Raw genomic sequence first — 13,332 nt, 5'->3', positions numbered from 1 at the left:
CATCAAGTTTTGAGTTAAGTAATCAAATGAAACATACCAAGTTATTAAAGTCAAGGAAAACAGTTTTGTCAGATCCTTTTTCAGGGACAGAACACTTGCAGTCTCTTGAAAACAGTGAAGAAATAGTCAGCTGTGTGGAAAAAGTAGAAGTGGAAATGCTTAAAGTAATATATGGATTATATCACACGTAATAGTTCCTACATGGTGAGGAGTAAAATTTTTAAGTGATTGAATTCTATGTTATTAGGCCTTCTTATTTACATAAATACCCTAGTAATTCAACTATTAATAAACCACTCTTTTATTACAGGAAACACAGTTACTTCATTTGCATGATGAATAAGGAAGACTTTTTGGGAAAAATAGTGATGAGAAAAAAACTGTTACTTCATTACAGTTTTTGGTGCTTGACATCAGTTGGGCTTTTCTCCCATGTGGCATATTGTTAGAATTTCATCTATTCATATGTTTAAGGAAAGCAGAGATCATAGAAAACTGTGTGTCTACTTTCCATAGATCACTAAATATGACTGCAAATTATAGTTAAGAGAAATAGTTAAATAATGACCTTTTAAATATGGTGCTTTTATGACATTCACTTTAAATAGTCATAGAAACAAAATGGAGATACAATAAATATTTTTGTACACTTAACTATCCATTTACCTTTCATGTGTGTGAACACATGTGTGTGCACACGTGTGTGTGTGCGTGTGTGTGGTGCTGGTGTTGGAATCAAGGCCTCACACATTTTGTTGCATATGGATTTCCAGTTTTCCCAGCACCATTTGTTGAAGATGCTATCCTTTCTCCAGTGTATGTTTTTGGCACCTTTGTCTAATATAAGATAATTTTAATTTTGTGGGTTAGTCTCTGTGTCCTTTATTCTGTACCATGGTCTACCAGTCTGTTTTGGTGCCAATACCATGCTGTTTTTGTTATTATTGCTCTGTAGTATAGTTTAAGGTCTGGTACAGTGATGTCACCTGCTTCATTTTTCCTGCTAAGGACTATTATTTATTTTCGATTCTAGCCATGTAAGCAGGTATAAGTGGTACTCAGCTATGCTTTAAATTTGAATTTTCCTAATGGTTAATTATATCAAGCATCTTTTCATGATATTTATTTACTTTTTCATCTCATTTTTTTTCTTTTTCGTGTTGGGGATTGAACCTAGTACCTTATACATGCAGAGAAGATGCTCACCAGTAAGCCACATCCCCACCCCATCAGTGAAATTTTTTGAAGCAAAGAATGAAGTAAACATGTACCACTGGGGCTGGGGTTGTGGCTCAGTGGTAGAGCACTCACCTAGCATGTGCGAGGTGCTGGGTTCTATCCTCAGCACCACATAAAAATAAGTAAAATAAAGGCATGTGTCCCAACAACAACTAAAAAAAAAAAATGTACCTCAATCCTCCATCTTGATTCAGATGTCTTTTTGTTTATATGAGAAATACAAAGTTATGCTTTCCTCCTGTTTTAGGCAGCACAACAAGCAATTAACCATAACTGTGGAGATCTTGGAAACTTATTAGGTAAAGAGAACGACTTGGCCCTAATTATTGATGGTGAAACATTGAAGTATGCCTTAAGGTTTGAAATTCAGAAGAAGTTCCTAGATTTGGCCCTTTCATGTAGAGCAGTATTATGTTGTAGGTAAGAATATATTCATTCTTCATTTTTTTCTCTGTTGTACTTACTACTGTATTAACAGTACAGTATATGAAGAACTGAAAATGTAAATTTCTTCAGAGACAACATTTCTTATTGGGAAAATGCATTCTCAAACAGAAATGCAAAAGTCTGTATTGAATTCTAATTGTCAGGATTAAGGTTTACAGGAAAGCAGTTAAAAATTTTTCAATGGTAAATTGCTTATTAATGAATGACAAGTTGGAAGAAATCTGCTATAATAACAAAGGTCACAGAATTTCTTTTGCATGCTAACAAGATGTTTGGTGGTTGGAAACTCTAGACAGCTTCAGGACAGGAAGAGATTATAAGAAAGACCAAAATAGGATTAAAGATTTTGATTTTATTAAGATTTCATTAAACCCTTTTTATCTAAGCCCTATCCCTCACCTCTTGGGAGCAAAAGGGGCGTAAGTTTAAATTGATCACCATGGCCAATAATCAATTATGCAACATAATGTAGCTTCTTATAGGCATCCAAAGTGCTAGCTTCAGAAAGTTTCCAGATAGCCAAAATGTAGAGGTGCCTGGAGGATGGGAGAAAGCATGGAAGCTTTACACCCTTTTCTCTTGAATGCACCCTTTGCAATAAACAACAATAGCAATAACAAAAAAGTGTTAGTAAAAACTTCCCTGAGTTCTGAAGCCACTCTAGCAAATGAGTCAAACCTGTGGAGGGGGTTGTGGAACATTTGTTAGAAGTGGGGTGAGGGTGGTCTTGGGCACTGAGCCCCTGACCTGTAGAATCTGACACTACATCCAGGATGATAGCTTCAGAATTGAATTGTATTAGATCACACCCTGTTGATGTCCGCTGGAGAACTGATTGGTTGCTTGGTGTGTGGAGAAATACCCCCAACCACATTTGGTCACTGTATGAGTTAGCCATTTCAAAGATCCGACCAGAATAACTGTAGAGGAGGAAATGTTTATTTGGTAATTCACAGTTTTAGAGGTCTCAATCCATAGATAGCAGGCTCCATTCCTGAGGGCTCCAGGTGAGGCAGGACATCAGGGCGGAAGAGTGTGGCAGAGGGAAACAGCTCACATGGTGATCAGAAAGCAAAGAAAGAGAGACTCCACTTGCTAGATACAAAGTATATACCCCAAAGCCAGGCCCCAATTCCTACCTCCTCCAGCCACACCCCTCCTGCCTCCAGTTACCATTCAGTTAATCCCATCAGGGATTAATTCATTGATTAGGCTAAGGCTATGACCCAATCATTCTCTTCCAAACCTTCTTGCATTATCTCACACACGAGCTTCTGGGGGACACCTCACATCCAAACCAGAAGAGTCACATTTGGTCTGCTCATTAGTGCTCAGAAGCATTCAGTGTTGTGTGTTAGTACAGATTAGGAAAAACTGAGTTTGTTTTTATCTATGCCCTTACTATCTTGCGTAAATTCCCCCCAATCCTTATTTCAGTTTTCCTGAATGGGACCACTATGGGAATTTTATGCTGTTTCAGCCAATAAAATGACAAGACAAACTTTGCCAGATATGAATGCAAAGACCATTTAATGGATGGAATGACATCAATGTTGGTACAACCATAGAACTTGGGAGATTTGGCTTCGTGCCTGCACATGGAACATAGCTTTATGTGGTTTTATTGACCGAAGCTTAATATTAAGGCAAATGTCATTTTAGATTTCATTTTCACAAATTTGGTAAGGTAGGTGTAAAGATCCAAAAGGGTGAGATTCCATTTTTATCCTTATCTGGTAAGGACTAATTTGGAGTTTTAATGAAAGACTCAGAACTGCCTCGTGAAATTAATAGGAACTTGATGTTAAGCAGAAGGAAGAGAGGGCTTAACGGTCCCAGTCACTCTCCTACTGTATTTACAGAGCTCTGATCGGCCCAGGGAATGGAATTAAGGTTTGAAAATATGAAGTCAGGTTTGGGATTGATACGAGTTTGTGTGTGTGTGTGTGTGTGTGTGCATTTCTCACAGATCCGGTAGTCTGAGTGTGAAAGTGGTTGTCCGACCAGATGGTAAAGTTATTAACACTGGAAGTTTTCTAGTAAAAAGCACCAGAGTCTTGGTGGGAACACATACCTGATTTCTAACATATACTTCAGAAAATGTTCACTCTTTTCCACTCTATTTCACAAGGTGGTGATTTTAACTCATTATGTCCTCTTGATGATGAAACAAAAGTTCTAACACATTTGTTTTAGTCAGCTTTTTCACCACTCTGAACGAAAGTCCTCACAACAATTTTAAAGGAGGAAGAGTTTGTTTAGCGCTCACATTGTGGAGATCTCAGTCCATAGATGTCCTCAGGGTCCAAGGTAAGGGAGAACAGCATAGCAGAAGAGTGTCATGGAGGAAAGCAGACCAGAACATGGCACCAGGAAGCAGAGAGTATTCCCCCAACAACAAATAAAATAGAAAGCCCAAAGGCTTGCTCTCAGTGCTCCACCTCCTCCAGCTGTACCCCACCTACCTACAGTTAACACCCAGTTAATCTCTATCAGGGGATTAATGTACTGATTAGGTTAAGTCTCTCCCAACTCCATGGTTTCACTTCTAATCTTTCTTGCCTTATCTCACACATGAGCTTTGGGGGTCACCTCATACCTATCATAACAGCATTCTCATCAAGGAAACCAACTATCTCCTTAGTTTTTAATAAACTCATCTAATTTAATTTAAATTAGTTTTTAGGAGCTTTTTTGAGAGAAAGGAATGGTGAGGTCATTCACTCATTAGAAAATAAAAATAAAATCTTTGTGTAGCCATCATTTTTTGATAGAGCTATAAGTCAAATTATTGAGTAAATGAAACAATGAGTGATAAATAGTACAAAAGCATTTTGCTGCTTCTTCCTTTGAATCTTTGAAAATATTTCATGCACAGACAGGACCTGTTAGCCTGAAATTATTTAGGATTATTAAATTTGTTTTTGTAGATTGCCTCAGAAAAAAATCAATGATAATATTCTAATCTGTGCTGTTCACATAGCATGAGAAGGAAACAAGATTTCATGCTGTTACATCACTTGTGTTTGTTGTTAGTTATCAGAGTCCAACTTTGACTCTATTTAAAAAAAATATATATATATATATATATATATAAATCTCCTTGAATGAATTCAAGTTCAATGGGGTGTAATTTGATTTTCAAAGGCTACTTCATATCCCACCCTTAGTATAAAGACTTTTAAATAGTGTCATAAATAGGAGACATCTGTCTTTCCCTCATGTAGATAGCTAACGTAAATTAATATGCAGGTTTGAGTCACACAGAGGGAGGGGGGATCTCTCTGCGTGTAAACTAGGAAATGATAAGAATTTATTTTGCAATGTTGAAGAAGTTACTATGTTATTTATTTATTTATTGGTGGGAGTGGTGGGAACATTTTTGCATATGAAAAAAGTCTCATTAAAGAATTGGAAAACTTATGCCTGCACATGAAACATAGCTTTAGGTGGTTTTATTGACTGAAGCTGGGGTTGTGGCTCAGTGGCAGAGCACCTGCCTCGCACGTGTGTGGCACTGGGTTCAATCCTCAGCACCACATAAAAATAAATAAACAAAATAAAGATATTGTGTATATGTATAACTAAAAGAAGTATTTTAAAAAAGAATTGGAAAACTTACTAGTATCTTCCATTTAAATGTAGTTATGTGCTGATTATTGTTGACTTTTTTGTAAAAACTTTTAGAATAGTGTGAAGTAAAATGAACCTAAATGCAACCTTTAAAAGTGGTTCTGTCTATCTTCTTTTTCAGGCTATCTCCCCTCCAGAAAGCTGAAATAGTGGACTTGGTGAAGAAGCGTGAAGAGGCCATCACTCTTGCTGTTGGGGATGGTGCCAACGATGTGGGGATGATCCGGATGGCCCATGTGGGAGTGGGGATCAGTGGGAATGAGGGCATGCAGGCCACCAACAACTCAGATTACTCCATTGCTCAGGTCAGTGCTGTGGGACACCAGCTGGGCACGGGAGATGTTGATGAGTTTCCATCTGCCACTGAGGTGTACCTAACCTCTCTAAGCTGCCTCGTAAGAAAAATTCCACACATTTGGAGTTCTTAAAGTTTTTGTCCTTATACACTTTGGAGTTTCATTGATCAGCTCTGCAGATGATGGGCCAAACTAATGCCACTAAGAATTTATAGTCCTGTTAATAGAATCTCTAAATCCTCAGTCTCCTTACAATGTGTATTTTGCTTTATGGTATCTTGTGACAAAGATTTATTAAAGACATACAATCTCTTAATTTCCTTTTTTATTGGCAGTTTTTTTTTAAAAAAATTGTTTAAAGCAGCTTTGGTTTCACAGAATAACTGAGCAGAAGGTACAGAGATTTCCCATGCACTGTCGTCAACCCCACGCCCAGAGTGGTATAGCTGTTACAACTGTGATCCTACATCCATGTATCATAATCGCCAAAAGTCCATAGTTTACATTATGGTTCACTCTTGATATTGTATGTTCTATGGATTTGAATAAATGTAAAATGATAGGTATTCACCATTATGATATCATACAGAATAGTTTCCCTAGAAATCCTCTGTGCTCTATCAGTTTATTCTTCCACATTCCACCTCCTGACTACTACTGATAATTTTCTATTACCATAGTTTTGCTTTTCCAGAATGTTATGTATTTGAAATTGTGCAGCATATAGCCTTTTTGACTGACTTCTTATACTTGATATGCATGTAATTTCCCCCCATGTCTTTTCATGATTAAACAGCTTATTTATTTTTAGCACCAAATAATATTCCATATTCTAGATTGCCAATTTGTTTATCCATTCCCCTACTAAAATTCATCTTGGTTTATTTCAAGTTTTGGCCATTGGACTTAAAGTGTCCATAAATATCCATGTATGAATTTTTGCATGGATGAACACAAGTTTTCAATTCCTTTGAGTAAATACTAAGGAGTGGGATTTCTGGACTGTGTTATAGAAGGTTTTGTTTTGTAAGAAACTGCCAAATTATTTCCAAAAGTAGATATTTAAGAACAGTATATACTCATGATTTATAACTGCATTTTTTTTACATAGGGACCAGTTGTAAATCACTCTGCATTTTTTAACATAGGGATCAATAGCTGAATTCCTAGGCAAAGTGGCTATTATTTGGCCTAATGACCCAGAAGCTGGGAACAAGCAAGTTTGCTCACCAGAACATTGTTATTTTTTTTTTTTTTGATTTATAAAGCAGTATCATCTAAGTGATATTCCAACTTCCCCAGTCAGAATAACTACAATCTTGTTAAAGGAAATTCCCTTTTATGTCTGTATGTGTCAAGTTTTGCTGCTATAAAAAATTATCTAAGGCAGGATTCTAAGAAGAAAAAGGTTTATTTAGCTCTGTTTAGGAAATTCAAGGACATGGTGCCTACATTGGCTGACTTCTAGTGAGGACCCTCTAGCTGTCTAACATCATGGTGGATGGCAATGGTAGAAGCATATGTGAGAACACATGATTACATCTTGGTACAAAAAGACAAAGAAGCCTGGCTGAGGCCAAGCTCAGGCCTTTATAATAAGCCTCTCAAGTGAGCTACCAAGGGGTCCCATAACAACTGCCTTAATTTCTTCTGAGGGCAAGGCCCCAATCACCTATATGCCTCCCCTTAGGCTCCACATCTTGAAGGCCCCACACCAGGTGCCAATATTGCTACCCTGGGGACAAAACTTCCAACACATGGATCTTTGGAGAACAGACAACATCTAAACCATAGCAATAGCCATTTCTTGATTGATTATTTCATATGGAAGCAGCCAACCTCATGATTATGGGGACTAGAGGCATATAACCAATTAAAACTATGGGCTAACATTCACCAGAATCATAGAGATAGCACCACACAATATCCTTTACTACTTAACAAAAACATTTTCCTGTTTTTGCACTTTAGTATTTTGACTTTTGAAGGATATAATTTTTATTTAATAATTTAATATTGACTTTTAATGACTATAATATTTTCATCACATTCGACTAATTAGCAGCAACACTTTTCAGTCTTGCTGAATTCAGAAGCTTCATGTAATCTTTGAAAATCTCCCTAGGAATACCCATAGAACTCTGGGTAGGCTATCCTTATTTGGGGCAGTTGTTATTATAGCCTTTCTCTGAGAAGCTATATGATTTTTTAATCCACTCACAGGTTAGTAGATACCTGATACTTTTCTCCTTTTCTCCTCCTTTTTTTTTTTTAATATGGTGCTTGTTATCAAACCCAGGGCCTTGCATAAGTGAAGCATACACTTTACCACCAAGCTATGTCCCCAGCGGTACAGCAGACATTCTTAGAGGTCCATATTTGAATCAGATCAGTTCTAACCTACATATGCATGGATTAAATGTGCTGTTGTATAGAGAGGTAAACTGTGGCTCCTGTGTGTTAGGAGGTCTGAGTTGAGAAGCATGCTATTTGCTTATGATCATAGCATCTGTCTATAGACAGGAAATGGTCTCACCAAACTCCCTCATATCTTTTCCTTAAGCACCAACTACCATTGAGACACATGCTTCTCATAGTCTCAGCAATTATATATGATATAGCCTTGAATTGTTAAACACCATAGATGCACAATACTGTCAGGGATCACTACCCTGGAGTCTTAAAGGAATAGTTGTTTGCCATTTTCTTATGTATATCTAAGAAAGAGACTACAGCCTTTCCTTTTAAAACCAAATCTTAATGGGATTTAAAACTATGAGGTTGTTCTCTTTGGAGTTAAAGAAAAATCCAGAAGGGAGGTAGGATTTTGTGAGCTTTTGTTCTAGGAGATCAGCATTTGTCCTCAGGCAGGGCACTTTACACTCTGGAGCACCTGCCATCTGAATCCTGTTTTATCTTTGTTCTGGACTCCCTCATCACAGCTGCATTTGTGGTTAGGCAGACAGTACAACTTTTTAGGCTTTCTTTTCTTCCTTCTGGATGCCCCAGAGTTGACACACCAAGCAGTCCCTAATGTAGTGTATTGGTTTGATTCGTGCTTTGGCCCCTATTAAAAAGTTATTTCAGATTTATGGAAGCATTTTAAGTCACATAAATTTGCTTTCCTACCTTATTTTAAGCAACAGCAACTTATATTGGAGCTAGAAAAAAATAGTGCTACCATAATGTGTGATACTACTTTCCCCCAGAATGATGCTTATCCCCAGTATTGTGGTGGAAATTTGTCTATTTCTGCCCTATCTTCATTTTACCCTTATCTGAGTTTCAGTGATAGGTCAACGACGAACCATCATTTTGCCTTATGACCTCTTGGGTACAACTTTCCCCTGCCCAGAGCACATCAGTATAATATTCTCTTCAAAACTCTCTGATGAGAATTCATTATTTGCTATTTCCTCTCCAAATGTCTTACTATTTTAAAACTATCCTAATAAATAGAGAACTTTGATTTAGAATTTTTTTCACCCCTGGAGATAAATCATTGCAAAACTAAAAACTGATAGGAATAGAAATGTTGTGTATAGTGACTCAAGTTTATTATCTGGTTCTGGGTTTCAAATGTTCTTTTCAAGTTTACTTATTTTTTATATTTAATCATATATCTTATGATTAAATATCTCCCTCCCTATCCTGCCTTTTCATGTTCCACTGTTAATCTTTGTTTTAAAGGTTAATTGTTTTTTGGTATATTTACCAACTTCTGTCACTTTGAAGTCACTGTTTAAATTAAGGACTTAACTAAATTACCATGAATTGCCTCATTTTGTAGAATAACTCATGAATATACATTCATTTAAAACATGTTTATTGAGACCCTGCCACATTTTGGATATGTTTCTAGGTGTGCTGGATTGGTCAATGAACAAAGTAAACAATGAGTCCTGCCCTCCTAAGGTTTATGATTAATAACAAAGCACCATTTGCTGGACAAAAAGTGATATTTAATGGTTTATTTTTGTTGTTATTGTTGAAACAAGAGAATTCTTAAAAAGGTCATTATAGCCAAGTGCCATGTCAGATTGTTTTAGGACTAAAGTTCATTCTCTCCTCTTCTATATTACATTTGCTAAAGGGGGAACTGCTAAATTATGAAATACTGGGAACATAATACTTTGTGGGTTTTCACACTAAATGGTAGTTTCATTTGAACTTTTGTTTTGTTGACTATTGTTTCTTTTCAGTTTAGATACTTGGAGAAGCTTCTGTTGGTTCATGGAACTTGGAACTATTTTCGAGTGACCAAATGCATATTGTATTCTTTCTACAAGAATGTAGTGCTATACATTATTGGGGTAAGAAAGGAGATGCATTTCATTTTCTTTCATCAAGGAATTAGATCTTTTCTGTGATTTAGACTTGGTAATTAAAACTTTTTTCATATTAAAGTACTATCAAAAGAAAATTCCTTATAACTAAATTTAGCAGTTTACTTGAGCAATTCAAGACAAAAAAAAAATTGTTGCTTGAGTACGTTCTGATTCTTGACTAACCCCTGGAACTAGAGCAAGTTATGAGAATTCTAACCAACAATGTGATCTGATAGCATTGATGAAAAACAGAAGTGAGATCTAGAAAACAACTTAATTAACAACACCTTGAATAATCAGTCAATGGGTTACAACTTAACTAATTAATTGCTTACAGCTTAATTAGTTAATTGTCTACAATTCCTCCTGCAACCAACCAAAGCTCAGGTATTGTGATTCAACTCTATTCTGGTTTGGACTGCTGGGCCCAGTACAGGTGCCTGTTCTAAATCCATGGATCCCCACAGATTTTATTTAACAATGCTGTTAACGAAATCCTGCTTCAAGTTTTTGCCTATAGAAGTGAATAAGTAAAAAGTGTCAATTAAACATCTTATATAATATCATGATGACAGACACCAGATACCTACTCACCCAAACACAGTTTGGTCTGTTAGCTCTAGATTCTTCCAGTGATTAAACATACCAGATATCTCTGTGCTTCCTTCCACTAAAGGATAGGAATGAGCCTGGAATTTTCAGTGTTACCACCACAGAGCTTGTGCAGATGTCATCAATTTTAGATGCATTGATGTGTGCATGAATATGTGCACTGTGTCCTTGCACTTTTATCCATTTTTATTCATGTAACCACCCACTATAGTAATCAAGATACATAACTATTACATCACCACAGAGGGATCTTCTTCATGCTACCTTTTTACATCCCTACCCATCTCTAACCCCTGGCAATCGCTAATCTATTCTCTAATTTTATAATGTTCTTTAAAATTTCAACCAAATAATATGTCATCTCTTCAGATGAGATTTTTTTTTACTCAGTATAATTCCCTTCAGATTGATCCAAGTCACTGTGTGCATCAGTAGTTTATTCTTTTTTATTTTTAGTAGTTTGTTGTTTTTTTAATTGGTGTGTTATACTTACACAATTTATTTACCATGGACATGTGGAAAAACATTTGTTTTTAGTTTTCTGCTAATAAAATTAAAATTTGTGTGAACATTTGTGTTTAGGTTTATGTGAGAAGTGCACAATTATTGAGTCATATGGTAAGTGCATGCAATTTTACAAGAAACTTCCAAACTATTTTCCACAGTGGCTTTACCGTCTTAAATTTCTACCAATTATGAATCAATTATCCTGTTTCTCCAGATATTTGCCAGTCTGAGATATCATTACTATGTCTTTTTTACCCATTTTGATGTGTAGAAATATCTATTTTAGATTAAAATTAGATTTTCTTACTGGCTATTGATGCTGAATATCTTTTTATGTATTTATTTGCCATTTATGTATATATTTTGGAAATGTGTCCCCATATCTTTTGTCCATTTTATAAATATATCATTAGGGTTATTTTTGTTGTTGTTGTTTTATATTCTAATTATCATTTCTTTGCCAAATATATAGTTTGCAAGTATTTTCTTTCAGTCTGCAACTTGTTACCTCATTGTCTTAACAGGGTCTTTCACAGAACAAACATTTTTAATTTTGATTAGGTCCAGTTTATCTAATTTTTCCTTGTATGCTTGTAGCATCTTGTAGCATCATGTCAAAAAAAAAGGTTTTTTTTTTAGCTTTAGGTTCCAAATATTTTCCTGAATATATTTTTTAAAAGCTTTGTATGTCATATTTAATTTCGTGGTCCATTTGCAGTATAAGATGTGAGGTTTTGCTTGTCTTTCTTTTGCCTATGGATGTCCAATTGCTGTAGTGACATTTGATGAAAAGGCTCTCCCTCCTCAATTAAGTCACTTTTGCACCTTTGTCAGAAGTCAGTTGGGCAAATAATAGAGAAATAGAAAAAATATGAAGAGACTTACAAGTAATAAGGAGAGATTGACTCAATAATTAACCCCCCCCACAACAAAGTGCAGCATTAGATAGCTTCACTAAAATGTTCTTCTAATCACTCAAAGAGGTAACATCATTTTCTCAGCTTATCTAAAAGTTGAAGAGGACTCATTCTACAAGGTCAGAATTACCCCAAGAGCAAGGCAAAACACACTATAAGAAAACTATAGACCAATGTTCTTGATGAATGTTAATGTAAAAATCATAAACAAAATACTAACAACTCAAATTCAAGAGCATATTAAATTGATCCTATTCTAAAACCAGAGAGATTTTGTTATGCAAGGGCTCAGACCCAGGAAACAGATTTGGAATCCTGGCAGGTGAAAGAAGATGCAAGACATGGTTGAGTCAGCCTTTATTCAGAAGTGGAAACAGCCTCAGCCATTTTCAGCTTTAGACCCCATCCAGTTCCATTTTGCTCCCATCAGTTCCATTTAGCCCATTTTTGAATACAGTCTAAACAAAGAAGGCACACTGCCAACAGCTTACACCAGTGCACACATGCTCACAAGCAAATGTTTGTGACCTTGAGTATGCACACTGAATCAGAGTGTTTCTGACCTTGACTACACACTAATAGTGGCCTTGGCTACATGATAAAAACATAACATAACCTGCTGGAAGCCTCTGCAAGGAAGCCTAACTGGCCTTCCCCAACATATTTATTTCTGGAATGCAAGAATGTTTCCACATGCAAAAAATCAACCAATATAACACCCTACATTAACATAATTTTTTTAAATGTGAGAATATTTTTATTGGTTGTTCAAAACATTACATAACTCATGACATATCATCTTTCATACATTTGATTCAAGTGGGTTATGAACTCCCATTTTTACCCCAAATACAAGTTGCAGAATCACATCGGTACATTAACATAATTAAGGATGGAAAATCACCTGATTATTTCAGTTGATGCTGAAAAAAAGCATTTCAACACAACTCAACACCCTTTACATGATAAAACACTTAACAAATTAGGAAGAGAAAAAAACTACCTCAGAATAATAAAGGCCATATATAAAAATTCCCCAGCTAACATTGTAGTCAATGGTAAAACACTGAAAACCTTCTAAGATCAGAACCAAGACAAGGATGCCCATGCTAACTACTTCTATTCAACATAGTATTGGAAGTTCTAACTTGAGCAGTTAGGCAAGAAAAGGAAACAAAATGCATTCAAATATTTTAAAAGAAGTAAAATTATCTCTATTAACATATGATATGCTTGTATATGTAGAAAACCTAAATATTTCACTCAAAATATTAGAACTAATAAATGAATTCAGCAAAGTTGCAAAATACAAAGTCAAAATACAAAAATCAGCTGTGTTTCTATACACTAACA

General features: G+C 35.8%; 1 protein-coding gene across 1 annotated transcript in view; it reads left to right on the top strand.

Moving 5' to 3' along the window:
* LOC113199600 (phospholipid-transporting ATPase IB-like) overlaps positions 1-13,332 on the top strand; it is a 165,202-nt gene that overhangs the window by 85,022 nt on the left and 66,848 nt on the right. Inside the window, exons 22-24 of the mRNA XM_077795482.1 lie at positions 1,491-1,659; positions 5,441-5,624; positions 9,818-9,928. Of these exons, the coding sequence (XP_077651608.1) occupies positions 1,491-1,659; positions 5,441-5,624; positions 9,818-9,928 (464 nt within the window). The remainder of the gene's footprint in view (positions 1-1,490; positions 1,660-5,440; positions 5,625-9,817; positions 9,929-13,332) is intronic.

Source organism: Urocitellus parryii, chromosome 2, assembly GCF_045843805.1.
Source record: "Urocitellus parryii isolate mUroPar1 chromosome 2, mUroPar1.hap1, whole genome shotgun sequence".
Lineage (NCBI taxonomy): Eukaryota > Metazoa > Chordata > Mammalia > Rodentia > Sciuridae > Urocitellus > Urocitellus parryii.
The sequence above is the reverse complement of the archived record's forward strand: the minus strand, read 5'-3'. Positions and strand labels throughout refer to the sequence as shown.